The sequence below is a fragment of the Lithobates pipiens genome, unplaced genomic scaffold (genome assembly GCF_037356315.1).
Source record: "Lithobates pipiens isolate NorthernLeopardFrog02 unplaced genomic scaffold, aLitPip1_a1.2 Scaffold_27, whole genome shotgun sequence".
Lineage (NCBI taxonomy): Eukaryota > Metazoa > Chordata > Amphibia > Anura > Ranidae > Lithobates > Lithobates pipiens.
In genome coordinates, this window is record NW_027507788.1 from 1,476,924 (window position 1) to 1,492,202 (window position 15,279).

Genomic DNA, 15,279 nt, shown 5'->3' on the forward strand with positions numbered 1-15,279 from the left:
TGGGCCCCCTGCCCAAAGTGACTCCCCTCACTCTACCCACCATACCCCCGTGTGTCTCTCACCCCATTAATGTCTGCCCTTGGTGCCACCTGTACCCACCATACCTCCATGTGTCTCTCACCCCCATGAGTGCCATCCTTGGTGCCACCTGTACACACCATACCCCCCGTGTGTCTCTCACCCTCATAAGTGTCCACCCTTGGTGCCACCTCTACCCACCATACCCCCCCTTATGTCTCCCACTCTCCATAAATGTCCACTTTTGGTGCCGTCTGTACCCACCATACCCCCCACGTGTCTCTCACTTCCATAGGTGTCCACCCTAGGTGCCGCCTGTACCTAACATACCCCCTGTGTGTCTTTCACCCCTGAAGTTGCCCAGACTTGGAATTACCTGTACCCACCATGTGTCTCTCACCCCAGTATGTGCCCACCCTTGGTACCGCCTGTACCCACCTTACCCCTGTGTGTCTCTCACCTCCTGCAAACACCATCTTCTTCCAGGCCTGGGACTCCAGGATCTTGTCATGCGGGTAGATTCCCTGATCAATCATAAACAGGATCATGATGATGGCGATGGCGCGCAGGACTAGTGGGTGCCCGCTAGTCAGGAGAGAGGCGCAGGACAAGATGGCGGAGGCGTACAAACAGGGCAGCCCGCGGTACATGAAGGGGATTCCTGGGGAGAAGACACATTCAGTGACATCAATATCTCTCCATCCCACCCAAATCTGACTACAGTCTGCAAATTGTGGGGGTGTCACTGCTAGAATCCCACCAATCAGATTCACTTCCTCCCCCCCCCCAAAAAAATCAGGGAGTCACTTCCTTCCCCAGCAATCAGAGATTCACTTTCTGCCCCCAACAGAGATTCACTTCCTGTCCCCTCAACAGTCAGGGAATAACTTCCTGTCCCCAACAATCAGGGAGGTACTTCCTGTCCCCCAACATTCAGAGATTCACTTCCTGTCCTGAGGTGTCATCTCTTGTCCCCCAACAATCAAAGTCACTTCCTGTCCCCAACAATTAGGCAGTCACTTCCTGTCCCCCAACAATCAGATTCACTTCCTGTCCTCCAACAATCAAGGGGTCACTTCCTGTCTTGGGGTGTAATTTCCTGTCCCCTAACAATGAGTCACTTCCTGTCCCCAACAATTGGGCAGTCACTTCCTGTCCCCAACAATCAGAGATTCACTTCCTGTTTTCCAACTTGATTGGTAGGGACTATTGGGGTTCGTTGCTTGGGGATAATAATGTAATAATCATTATATATATTTACAGTATATCAGGCATTATGTTCCAGGGCGGGGCTAAAGAATGAATGTAGAAGGCGTAAACATGGGACAGCAAAGTAACGGTCGGGGGACGGTCAGTATGGAGGGTGGAGCCCCGCCAATATTGCCGCCTCCCACAATGCAGTGTGTGCTCTGCAGCTGCCTTTAAAGAGGCGTGGTCAGAGCAATGGAGGAGGCGGCATAGGTGTCAGAGCGCCAATCAGGTAGGCAGAATTTAGTTGGCTGATTATTGATGGGTGAATATATTCAGGTGATATTTTGGGTGCTCATAGTCGGGTGATATCTCGGGGGAATATAGTTGGGTGCTAAAAGGTGATATTTTGGGTGAATATATTTGGGTTCTCATAGTCGGGTGAATATATTTGGGTGCTCATAGTCGGGTGATATCTCGGGTAAATATATTTGGGTGCTCATGGTCGGGTGATATTTCGGGTGAATATATTTGGGTGCTCATGGTCGGGTGATATTTCGGGTGAATATATTTGGGTGCTCATAGTCGGGTGATATCTCGGGTAAATATATTTGGGTGCTCATGGTCGGGTGAATATATTTGGGTGCTCATTTTCGGGGTGAATATATTTGGGTGCTCATAGTCGGGTGAATATATTTGGGTGCTCAAAGTCGGGTGATATTTCGGGTGAATATATTTGGGTGCTCATAGTCGGGTGAATATATTTGGGTGCTCATAGTCGGGTGAATATATTTGGGTGCTCATGGTTGGGTCATATTTCGGGTGAATATATTTGGGTGCTCATAGTCGGGTGAATATATTTGGGTGCTCATGGTTGGGTCATATTTCGCGTGAATATATTTGGGTGCTCATAGTCGGGTGAATATATTTGGGTGCTCATAGTCGGGTGAATATATTTGGGTGCTCATAGTCGGGTGAATATATTTGGGTGCTCGTAGTCGGGTGAATATATTTGGGTGCTCATGGTTGGGTGATATTTCGGGTGAATATATTTGGGTGCTCATAGTCGGGTGAATATATTTGGGTGCTCATGGTTGGGTGATATTTCGGGTGAATATATTTGGGTGCTCATAGTCGGGTGAATATATTTGGGTGCTCATGGTTGGGTGATATTTCGGGTGAATATATTTGGGTGCTCATAGTCGGGTGATATTTCGGGTGAATATATTTGGGTGCTCATAGTCGGGTGAATATATTTGGGTGCTCAAAGTCAGGTGATATTTCGGGTGAATATATTTGGGTGCTCATTTTCGGGTGAATATATTTGGGTGCTCATAGTCGGGTGAATATAGGCGGATCCTTACCGCTGGAGTAGAAGCAGAGGCGGGTGAAGACGGCGAGGGCGTACACCATCACCAGCAGGGCGTCCATCGCGCCATTCCTGTGCAGCAGTAGCGCGGTGGCCAAACCAAACGATGTGAAATCTGCGAAGTCATCCAGCTTTGCCCCTGAAAAGCGAACAATAAACACCCGGATGAGTTCTCTGATCGGGAATGTTGATCATCTACACGCCGGGCACAGAACTCAAGTCTTCATGACTGACACCAGAATTCACGGGGACAGAAGGACGGACGCTCCGCATTAAAGGAGCGCTCCGCCCAGAACTGACATGTTCGGGTTTGGTGGATGATACCAGCTGACTCCTCCCACTCATGGGTGACATCTCAGTGATTGGACGAATGGGACTAAAGAAGAGCGAATTCTCAGCCGCCGTTCATCACCTGCTTCCCACTGACTGCGATGGGAACCAGCGAGGAGAACGCTGCAGCATGTCACCAACATATACCGGGGAGGAGGAGAGAATACTGACAGATAAGGGAACAATCCTATCACACACAGGGTAACACAGACAGTCCTGATTTCAGGCAGACTGGGGGTTATTAGAGGTTGGGGAATGATTGATGGGGGTCAGGGTAGGGGTAACACAGACAGTCCTGGTTTCAGGCAGACTGGGGGGTATTGGAGGGTCGGGGAATGACCAGTGCACCGTAGTTTCTCCTTGCGGTGAGGTAGAGAACGATGGGGGAGCCTCTCACTCCTGATCATCCGGCGGATGGAATAATGACATCACTCACCCAGAGCCGAACACGTGTTCAGCCGCCGAGCCACCGCGCCGTCCGCCAGGTCCAACATGAAGCTGATAAGGAGGAGCCAACACGCCCACTGCCGGTACCTGCCGGGGAGAGAGGAACCAATCAGAGTGCGCCGTCATCACAACATCCGTATACAGATAATACAACAGACCTGCAATCCAATCTGATCCTCAGGACTCAGGAGGACGAAAGTTGACCCTTATTATACGTTTCATGTATAGATGGGGCCCCTGAGATAGGTGGAGGGCCCCTGAGATAGGAGGAGGGCCCCTGAGATGAGTGGAGGGGCCCCTGAGATGAGTGGAGGGGCCCCTGAGATAGGTGGAGGGGCCCTGAGATAGGTGGAGGGCCCCCCCGGTGCTCTGCCACCCCTCTACTCCCATCTCATATCTACAACAGAACGTTTCACAGAGATGGAGACTTGCAGGACGTCCGCTACCGGGAGGAAGCGTCTGCTCCGCCCAGAACGACCGTCCGCCGTCTTTGCCAAAACTGCAGGAGAAATCAGCAGCTGGAATCACAAGTCAAGAGAACATAAGGAAGGATTCTAAAGTGACCTTCATAGGATTGTAAACCTTAAGCCGCGTACACACGTAGCCGTCTGTCCGACGTACTTAGTCTGGCGGACGTCCGCCAGACTGTCCGTCGGAATTTCCGAACGGGCTACTTGCCCACACACGGCACTTTTTCAGCGGGCTAATACGGCGTACTAAGCCCGCCGTACTAAGCCCGCCGTACTTTCGAAATGAACGGACTCGCCCACACACGCGGAGGAAAGTCCGCTCATTTCGAGCGCGTCTCCAGGTAGGCGGGGCCCGCGAAGGAGACGTCGCTGGCCCCGCCGCCTGGTATGGACTTAAAGGGGAACCCCCAACGCCGAAAAAAAATCGTCGTGGGGGTCCCCCCAAGTCCACAACAGACCCTTGTCCGAGCACGCTACCCGGCCGGCCAGGAAAGGGGGGCGAGCGAGCGCCCCCCCCTCCTGAGCCGTTCCAGGCCGCGTGCCCTCAACATGGGGGGTGCCTTGGGGAAGGGGGGGCCGCGCAGCCCCCCCACCCCAAAGCACCTTGTCCCCATGTTGATGAGGACAAGGGCCTCTTCCCGACAACCCTGGCCGTTAGTTGTCGGGGTCTGCGGGCGGGGGGCTTATCGGAATCCGGGAGTCCCCTTTAATAAGGGGGCCCCCGGATACCGGCCCCCCACCCTATGTGAATGAGTATGGGGTACAATGTACCCCTACCCATTCACCTGTAAAATAAAAGTACAAAAAAAACACAACACACGAGATAAAATACTTTATTGCACAGCTCCGGGGGTCTTCCGTCTTCGGGGGTCTTCTCCCCGGACTCCTCCGCTATTTTCTTGTAGCTCTTTTGCTAGCGGAGGAGTCCGGCTTTCTTCCTCCCCGCCGCCGGCCTCTTCTCCCGACTTCGGGGGTCTTGTCCCCCTCTTCGGTTCTTCTGCCGGGCCACCGCGCCTTCTTATAGCTCTTTTACAGGTGGTGGCCCGGTCTTCTGTCGCCATCGCCGCCTTCCGTTCTTCTTCTTCTTCTCCTCCTTCTTCTCCAGGAGATGTTGACTAGACGATCTCTCCGGCCGCAATGCCAGGGACGCACTGCGCTGCCACTTATATAGGGACAAGGGGCGGTGTCACATGGCTTTATGTCACATGGGTTGATGTCACATGGGGACTGTGACATCGTAAGGGGGCGGGGTCACCATGCGACACCAACCCATGTGACATAAAGCCATGTGACACCGCCCCTTGTCCCTATATAAGTGGCAGCGCAGTGCGTCCCTGGCATTGCGGCCGGAGAGATCGTCGAGTCAACATCTCCAGGAGAAGAAGAAGAAGAAGAAGAACGGAAGGCGGCGGCGGTGACAGAAGACCGGGCCACCGCCTGTAAAAGAGCTATAAGAAGGCGCGGTGGCCCGGCAGAAGAACTGAAGAGGGGGACAAGACCCCCGAAGTCGGAAGAAGAGGCCGGCGGCGAGGAAGAAAGCCGGACTCCTCCGCTAGCAAAAGAGCTACAAGAAGATAGCGGAGGAGTCCGGTGAGAAGACCCCCGAAGACGGAAGACCCCCGGAGCTGTGCAATAAAGTATTTTATCTCGTGTGTTGTGTTTTTTTTGTACTTTATTTTACAGGTGAATGGGTAGGGGTACATTGTACCCCATACTCATTCACATAGGGTGGGGGGCCGGTATCCGGGGGCCCCCTTATTAAAGGGGGCTCCCGGATTCCGATAAGCCCCCCGCCCGCAGACCCCGAAACCAACGGCCAGGGTTGTCAGGAAGAGGCCCTTGTCCTCATCAACACGGGGACAAGGTGCTTTGGGGTGGGGGGGCCTGGTACGGCTCAGGAGGGGGGGGCGCTCGCTCGCCCCCCCTTTCCTGGCCGGCCGGGTAGCGTGCTCGGACAAGGGTCTGTTGTGGACTTTGGGGGGACCCCCACGCCGATTTTTTTTCGGCGTTGGGGGTTCCCCTTTAAGTCCATACCAGACGGCGGGGCCAGCGACGTCTCCTTCGCGGGCCCCGCCTACCTGGAGACCCGCTCGAAATGAGCGGACTTTTCTCCAGGTGGGAAAAGTCCGCTCATTTCAAAAGTACGGCGGACTGGCACACACACGGCCGGATTGTCCGCCGAAATGCGAGTACGGCGGGCAGATTGATGTGCAACCCGGCATTCTAAGTCCGCCGTACTTTCGGGTCAAAAAAGTATGCCGGAGACTACACACGGGGGGATTGTTTGGCGGACTTGAGTTTGCCGGACTTTTCCACCGGATTGTTTGATCGTGTGTACGCGGCATTACAGATCTGAGAGCTCATGTAGACGGGTGGCGGGGTTCCTCCTTAAAGCGGAGGTCCACCCTAAAATGGACCTTCCGCTCATCGGAACCCTCCCCCCCTCCGGCGCCACAATTGGCACCTTTCAGGGGGGAGGGGGGTGCAGTTACCTGGATAATCCGGGTAAATGCACCCACTTCCGGGATAGCTCTCTGCGGAAAGGGGCGTAGATTACGCCCCTTTCCGCAAGTGCCCGCCCCTTTCCGCAAGTGCCCCACTGCCTGCTGGGAAAACGCACAGATCCCAGAGGCAGCGGGGACCGTCCTTATTGCGCAGCGCGGCTCGCGCATGCGCAGTAGGGAACCGGGAAATGAAGCCGAAAGGCTCCATTTCCTGATTCCCATACCCAAGATGGCGGCGGCAGCACCCGAGAAACGATCTACAGATCGGCTTCGGGTGCTGACATCGCGGGCGCGCTGGACAGGTAAGTGTCGCTATTTTAAAAGTCAGCAGCTGCAGTATTTGTAGCTGCTGGCTTTTAAAAAAAAAAAAAAACGCGGAGTCCCGGCGGACTCCCGCTTTAACCTCACCCAACCCTCCGCTTAGCAATGGAAGCTCCCAGCTCCAGAGTCAGATCTCTGCCACACCCCCTTCTACAAGAGGATGGAAAGTGGGCGTGTCTGAGGTCTGACTTTAGAGGAGGAGGTCGATATTTGCATATTAAAGCAGAATGTTGGCGGTGGCGGCCATGTCTGGGCACTCACCCGTTCAGGTTGCAGAGGATGGAGCTCAGGCCCATCAGCAGGTTGGCCATGGACAGGAAGTTGGCGGCATTCTTCCGAACGAACTCCCGTGTCTGGCAGTGGGATGGCGGCCCGAGATGGATGACTTTCCTGGCATGATGGACGAGTCCTGGGGGGAGAAAAGAGAAGATCAGCCCCGGACACGCCCCTTTCAGCATTCCGAGATTGTAAATAAAGTTGTAATGGCGGCTCTTTACTTCTAAATACCCGAAACATCCGATTGATCGCCGGCACCCACCTCAAGATCATCGGTAGAAGATATAATCATTCTAATCTGTCCGATATCAATGGTCACCGGATTCACCCACAGCATCCGCAGACACCGTATTCACCCGCAGCATCCGCAGCCACCGTATTCACCCGCAGCATCCGCAGCCACCGTATTCACCCGCAGCATCCGCAGACACCGTATTCACCCGCAGCATCCGCAGCCACCGTATTCACCCACAGAATCCGCAGACACCGTATTCATCCGCAGCCACCGTATTCACCTGCAGCATCCGCAGCCACCGTATTCACCCGCAGCATCCGCAGACACCGTATTCACCCACAGAATCCGCAGACACCGTATTCACCCACAGAATCCGCAGACACCGTATTCACCTGCAGCATCCGCAGCCACCGTTTTCACCCGCAGACACCGTATTCACCCACAGAATCTGCAGCCACCGTATTCACCGGCAGCCACCGCATTCACCCACAGGATCCGCAGCCACCGCATTCACCCACAGGATCCGCAGCCACCGTATTCACCCACAGAATCCACAGCCACCGTATTCACCCGCAGCATCCGCAGCCACCATATTCACCCACAGAATCCGCAGCCACCGTATTCACTCGCAGCATCAGCAGCCACAGCATTCACCAGCAGCATCTGCAGCCACCGTATTCACCCACAGAATCCGCAGCCGCCATATTCATCCGCAGCCACCGTATTTTCACCCACAGAATCCGCAGCCACCTCATTCACCCACAGAATCCGCAGCCACCATATTCATCCGCAGCATCCACAGCCACCACATTCACCCACAGAATCCGCAGCCACTGTATTCACCCACAGAATCCGCAGCCACCATATTCATCCGCAGCAACCGCAGCCACCATATTCACCCACAGAATCCACCATCACCGTATTCACCCACAGAATCCGCAGTGCTCATATTCACCCGCAGCATCCACAGCCACCGTATTCATCTGCTGTCACCGTATTCCCCCGCAGCATCCCAAGTCACCACATTCATCCGCAGCACTTCATCTGTGTATAGGCTGCCATCCAGTGGCAACACAATTTGTATTAATGGCCATATATCTCACAATCTAATTGTAAAATCTCTATACAAGGAGTGTGACGGGAGTCACTTTGGGTGGGGGGCTCATGGAACCCAACTTACTTTAGAGAGGTCAGGAAACAGCTCCCCCCCCCCGGCCCCTCTTATGTGTAAGACACCCTGTGTCTATTAGGGGCACAGGATGACCGAGCAAAGGATGGACAACTACTTAATGGACACTGAGAATGCGGTTTGGATCACTTCGAACGATATCCCTCAAGAAATCTATGAAGACTATTCTTGGTTTGTTGATTCTGAACCCAACATGTTCATCGGGGGAGGGGGTCACATTGGTCTCTGTTCCATGTAGGAGCCGAAGATTCTGTTACTGGAGGTCTCTGTCCACCACTTCTGGTAAGAGTACCTACCTCTTATTTCCGGGGAGAATACGCCGTCCCTGATGTTCTACATGCACCCCATTTCTGAGTAACGACCTATCTGTGGCGGACTTTACTGGTTCCTCATAGGATTGTTCCACTGATTGGACCTTCTCACTCATTATATACACGATTGTTATATTTGAGATCGATTTCTATCACAAAGTTATCATTTGATCACTTGGAACATATTCATTGATCACTGTTTTTAGTGCTACATTCTTTCTATTGTATCTTGTGATCTTGGGGCCGGGCAGTCTGACGTGTAGTGAGATAAAGGATTGATCAAAGCATTATGGAGGTGTGAATTCCCATTCACCGATTGTTTCTGCCCGGTGGCCAATCTGACGAGACTCTTGGAGGATCCTCTACGATGGGATCAGCCACGAGTCAACTGTGCCTCCTTATCTAACCATTGGGCGATGTTTTGGGTAAATATGTGGTGAATCGCCTCCAATGAATGTTCCAGCTTCATACAAGCTACTTGTCGGCTAGACTTGTACGATCGGCTAGTCTTGTACGATCGGCTAGTCTTGTACGATCGGCTAGACTTGTACGATCGGCTAGACTTGTACGATCGGCTAGACTTGTACGATCGGCTAGACTTGTACGATCGGCTAGACTTGTACGATCGGCTAGTCTTGTACGATCGGCTAGACTTGCACGATCGGCTAGACTTGCACGATTGGCTAGTCTTGTACGATCGGCTAGTCTTGTACCATCGGCTAGACTTGTACGATTGGCTAGTCTTGTACGATCGGCTAGTCTTGTACGATCGGCTAGTCTTGTATGATCGGCTAGACTTGTACGATCGGCTAGTCTTGTCTTGTACGATCGGCTAGTCTTGTACAATCGGCTAGTCTTGTACCATCGGCTAGACTTGCACGATCGGCTAGACTTGCACGATCGGCTAGACTTGTACGATCGGGTAGTCTTGTACGATTGGCTAGACTTGTACGATCGGCTAGACTTGTACGATCGGCTAGTCTTGTACGATCGGCTAGACTTGTACGATCGGCTAGTCTTGTACGATCGGCTAGACTTGCACGATCGGCTAGACTTGCACGATCGGCTCGGCTAGACTTGCACGATCGGCTAGACTTGCACGATCGGCTCGTCTTGTCTTGTACGATCAGCTAGTCTTGTACGATCGGTGAAAATATCTGGTTCCTATGTCCAGACCGGAGGAAGCGGTATACTGACAGAAGCGGAGTGTGGGATGTTTTCTGCCACAAGCACCACCTAAACAACCCCCTCAATATCATACAATCTGGAAGGCCCTCCCACTACATAGTCATAAAGAAGATCGTACTATCAGATTGTAAAGTGTATGGCCAGCTTTACTATATTCATCTGCAGTCCTGGCGAAGGAGGCGGGTCTCTGAAACGCGTTGACTGTCAGACGGGAATTCCCATCTGGTTCCTCACTGGCCGCAAGTGAGCGCCACCCAACCCCTCAGGGCCAGCTTGGTGTTCACCAACAGTCTCAGCTGTGAACCCAGACAGACTATTTACCCGTAAGTGTATGTCATCATCCTGAGCACTCACCTGAGGGCGGCAGCTGCATCAGCATCCTGAAGCGTCCAGCAGGCGGCGCTGTCCTGGGGTATCTGCGGAGGGGGAGAAGCGGCAATGTGAGGGTTAATGATGATGATCAGGGATGAGGAGAGATGTCACCGCCGCCCACACAATGGACAAAAGAGGGGAAAACAGAAATAAATAAGAGGAGTGCTTTGTTTGTGCCGGAGAACCTTCCTCAGCCAATAGCGGCCCCCCATTCTGTGTTTCCTCCGCAGCCGTTGCACGGCTCTAGACAAGACGGCGGGGGGGAGGGGGGTCTCCTAGTACGATATCCCCACCCCCCCATTCAGACGCTTCTACAGGTAGTTCAGGTACAGCTCTCTTCTCATAGGCTCAGTGCCAATGAGGAGGGAGCGGGGGGCGGGGCAGAGCTGTGCTGTGTGTGTCTATGGGCGCACACAGTTTAGGAGTGTGTTCATAGAAAGCAGCTTGCTATTGGAGAAACCACGAAATACCTGCGCTACTCGAAGGACCCATAAATAAAACACTTATGTAAAAAGCTAGCAAAAAAGTATCCTGGGAAAACCATAAATAAGAATAAAAATGCAGAGCTTCTATTGGTGGAAACAGAATCCACCCCATGAATGAATAGCGAGTCAACTGAATACAAGGTTTTTAGATATAAATATCGTCCATAATATCAGGAATCAAAGGTTCCATAAAAGTCCAGGGATGAGAATCCAAACAACGGGAGTCCCTGTGAAGATCCACCGCCCATGAGAAGAAGGCACACAGACTCTTACCATCAGCGTTGGACCACCCCAATAAAGTAGTCAAAAAAAAATTATGTAATCCACGGTAGCTGTAATCATCAGGCTGGGTCTCCTTCTACAAGGAGGTTATATCAAGTCTCACATAAAGGCAAAACATAAACAATGCCCAGTATTACTGGTAAGGTGCCTTTAATGGAAAAGTGCCAAGGTACTCACAAACATCATAGTAGCTCAGCTCCGTCCTACGCATTTTGTCTTAATAGACGCCATCATGGCCCCTGATGATGCCGTGATGACATCTATGATGGCAAAAAACGCATAGGGAGGAGCTGAGCTACGTGATGTCACCACGCTTGACGGACATTTTGCTGGTTGGAAACAGTCGCTTCCTATCCTCTGATGGGCACAGATGTGATTTTACGTAGGATGTTTGTGAGTACCTTGTCACTTTTCCATTAAAAGCACCTTATCGGTAATACTGCTCAATGTTTATGTTTTGCCTTTATGTGAGACTCGATATAACCACCTGTAGAAGGAGACCCAGCCTGATGATTGCAGCTACTGTGGAATCTGAGGAGCCGGAAGCCTATTATTTTATATAATGATTTTTTTGACTACTTGATTGGGGTGGTCCAACGCTGAGGGTAAGAGTCGGTGTGCCTCCTTCTCATAGGCGGTGGATCTTCACCGGGACTCCCGTTGTTTGGATTCTCATCCCTGGACTTCTATGGAATCTTTAAATCCTGATATTATGGACGACAATTATATCTAAAAACCTTGTATTCAATCGACTCGCTATTCATTCACTGGATGGATTCTGTTTCCACCAGTAGAAGCTCTGCATTTTATTCTTATTTAGCTTGCTATTGGGGCATTCATCAGGGGGAGGGGCCAGGATTTCCTATGGGGGACCCCAGAAGAGGAGGTTCTGCATCATCCAGTGCAAAACCATTACACCGCAGGTAAGCATAACATAACATTAATATAAAAAAAAAAAATCCCTTTACAATCGCTGTAACAGACTGACTACACACGATACAATCTGATTGTACAATCTCCTCCCATCTACCAACAAGTGCGCAGTGTAGGGGCCGCCTGATTGGACAGCTGGGTGACATAGAGGGGACGTGTGTGGTTTGGACTCCCGGCAGATATAAAAGACAAATAGTCACAGAATACATCATTAGATAAGAGAAATGTCATCCGGTATCACCCTCTGCAGTCCCCCGTACAGCAGAGCTCAGACTGTGGGGGAGGGAAAAGCAGCACAAGGAGCCAATCTGTGTTGCTGGAGTGCTCATACATGAATAAGAGACATGCTGATAGGAGGAGAGAGCAGAGTGACAGAGAGAGGAGCTCACCAGTGAGTTGCTTCTCCTTTTACCGTCCAATCACAGGCTGGGGGGGGGGGGGGCGGGGCAAGACCTGTAACTGCAGCAGAGAAAAATCAGGTCTCCCATCCTGCCAGGGCTGTGCTGTGTGACAGAGCTGTGTAAATGTCAGGACTGGATGAACAGCAATACAAATCACTTGTCCGGAGTTCAGCTTTAGAAAACGGGGCGTGCTCCTCTAGATTTAAAGGGACAGTGCCCTCAGTTCTCACACTTCCCAGTACAAAGCAGTGCAAAGTGTCGTTACCCATAGCAACCAGACATTACTACAGCAGGTGAAGAGGGGGAGGGGTATGCACCACGGGACAAGGAAGGGGGGGATGGATCGTCCTCTGACGCTCCAGCCAATGAGGAACTATAAGTCCCAGCAGATCCACAGGGAATTCTGGGATGTGGGGAGCCATGACAGTCACCTGACAGCCTGCGAGGATGATAGGACGGGGGAGGGGCGTCCTTCCATCACAAAGTATACATAGAGATCCATCATCAGCTGAATGTAGCGATATGTAACACCTGGTTACTATTGGCAACAACACTTCCCTCCAGTCCTCACTGATTGCCACATTTACTGCTGCCCCCTCCCCCATCACTTACCTGTTCATGCAGCATTCAGAATCATTCACACCTTCAGCAGGTAAGTGATGAAGACTCTCACAGCTGCTACAGACCCCCCCCCCCCCCCCCACTATGTCCACCAACCCATTGGGTGCAGAATAAAAAGGGTCACTTACCTAGGGGTGGTCAGGTTTCCTCCTTATGGGGTATGTTCTCCTCCTTATGGGGTAAGTTCTCTTCCTTGGGGTGGTCAGGTCTCCTCCTTGGGGGGTACGGTCTCCTCCTTATGGGGTAAGTTCTCCTCCTTATGGGGTAAGGTCTCCTCCTTGGGGGTAGTCAGGTCTCCTCCTTGGGGGTGGTCAGATCTTCTCCCTGGGGGTGGTTAGGTCTCCTTCCTTGGGGGTGGTAAGATCTCCTCCCTGGGGGGTAAGTTCTCCTCTTTGGGGTCAGCACTGTCAGGGGCTCCAGCTGACAGCAGATCTTACAATTCTGTGTTCCTGGAGAGAAATCCAGAAGATGAGGGTTCAGGTGCCCCGTGTCACTGTGAGGAGCGGTGCCGGATCCCCTGGAGTGGGAACAGAGGCAATGTACATTGAGGAGCCCCTACTGTTTTATGTCCTATCTCACTGGCGGCGGAGGAATAGGGGTCCTATATCTCTGTGGATGGAGTGGGAGGGGGGTCCTGTGTCTCTAGGGATGGAGAGGGGGTCCTGTGACTCTGGGGATGGAGAGGGGGTCCTGTGACTCTGGGGATGGAGAGAAAGAGGGGGTCCTATGTCTCTGGGGTCCTCTGAATCTGGGGTCCTATGTCTCTGGGGTCCTGTGTCTCCAGGATCCTATATCTCTGGGGTCCTACGATTTCGGGGTGCTATGTCTATAGGGGTCCTGTAGCTCTGGGGTCCTGTGTCTATGGGGTCCTCTGAACCTGAGTTCCTGTGTCTCTGGGGTCCTCTGAATCTGGGGTCCTGTGTATCTGGGATCCTCTGAATCTGGGGTCCTGTGTCTCTGGTATCCTCTGAATCTGGGGTCCTGTGCCTATGGGGTCCTCTGAATCTGGGGTCCTGTGTCTCTGGGGTCCTATGATTCCGTGATGTTATGTCTATTAGGGTCCTGTAGCTCTGGGGTCCTGTGTCTATGGGGTCCTCTGAATCTGGGGTCCTGTCTCTCTAGGATCCTATGTCTGTGGGGTCCTATGACTCTGGGGTGCTATGTCTTTTGGGGTTCTGTGTCTATGGGGTCCTCTGAATCTGGGGTCTTGTGTCTCTGAGGTTCTATGTCTTTGGGGTCCTGTGACTCCGGGGTCCTCTGAATCTGGGGTCCTGTGTCTCGGGGTCCTATGACTCTGGGGTCCTGTGTCTCTGGGGTTCTATGACTCCGGGGTCCTCTGAATTTGAGGTCCTGTGTCTCTGGGGTCCTATGACTCCGGGGTGCTATGTCTATCCGGGTCCGGTGACTCCAGGGTGCTATGTCTATTGGGGTCCTGTGTCTCGGGGTCCTGTGACCCTGGGGTGCTATGTCTATTGGGGTCCTGTAGCTCTGGGGTCCTGTGTCTGTGTGAGGAGTCCTGTGTCGCAGTTCAGTTCTCTGACATTCCCATCCTCCTCCTCCTCCTTCTATTCTCTCTCTGCTGCCTCTCATGGCCAAACCGGAGAGGAAAATTCCATAGAAGTCTCCTGACTGAACCTCACAGATCAGAGTTATTTGGGGGTGTGGGGGGGGGGGGGGTTGGGGTGACATGGGGGGTTCTGATATCAGCTACAGGGGTTCCTCTTCTGCAACATAGGGGTCAGATTCAAAGGGATCCCCAACAGTTCTACACCCCAAAAAATGAGTCTGGGGTACAGAGGAATTAATACTTGGCTACAGAGGGATAAGAACCGGGGTGCACACAGAATGGGGTACAGAGGGACATATACTGGGGTTCACACAGAATGGGGTACAGAGGGACATATACTGGGTGCACACAGAATGGGGTACAGAGGGACATATACTGGGGTGCACACAGAATGGGGTACAGAGGGACATATACTGGGGTGCACACAGAATGGGGTACAGAGGGACATATACTGGGGTGCACACAGAATGGGGTACAGAGGGACATATACTGGGGTGCACACAGAATGGGGTACAGAGGGACATATACTGGGGGCACACAGAATGGGGTACAGAGGGACATATACTGGGGGCACACAGAATGGGGTACAGAGGGACATATACTGGGGGGCACACAGAATGGGGTACAGAGGGACATATACTGGGGGCACACAGAATGGGGTACAGAGGGCTAAATACCGAGGTGCACACAGAATGGGGATCAGATGAATTATTAAAGGGGTGCACTGATTATAGGGTGCAAAGTGATTAATAGTGGGGGGGACACAAGGGGA

The 15,279-nt window shown here is 52.5% G+C and overlaps 1 protein-coding gene across 4 annotated transcripts in view; it reads right to left on the reverse strand.

Annotated features, from left to right (window-relative positions):
- The window catches only part of TMEM269 (transmembrane protein 269), a 20,421-nt gene extending 5,902 nt beyond the window's left edge, over positions 1 to 14,519 (reverse strand). For 2 of the 4 annotated variants that reach the window (XM_077456018.1, XM_077456019.1), the window contains exons 1-6: positions 13,069 to 14,519; positions 10,201 to 10,262; positions 6,909 to 7,056; positions 3,342 to 3,439; positions 2,571 to 2,714; positions 479 to 679 (exon numbers count right to left, since the gene is read on the reverse strand). In XM_077456018.1, the coding sequence (XP_077312144.1) occupies positions 479 to 679; positions 2,571 to 2,714; positions 3,342 to 3,439; positions 6,909 to 7,056; positions 10,201 to 10,225 (616 nt within the window). In that variant the 5' untranslated portion in view covers positions 10,226 to 10,262; positions 13,069 to 14,519. The remainder of the gene's footprint in view (positions 1 to 478; positions 680 to 2,570; positions 2,715 to 3,341; positions 3,440 to 6,908; positions 7,057 to 10,200; positions 10,263 to 13,068) is intronic. The other 2 variants (XM_077456017.1, XM_077456020.1) reach the window with 2 other exon arrangements.
- Between the last annotated feature and the right edge of the window lie 760 nt (positions 14,520 to 15,279).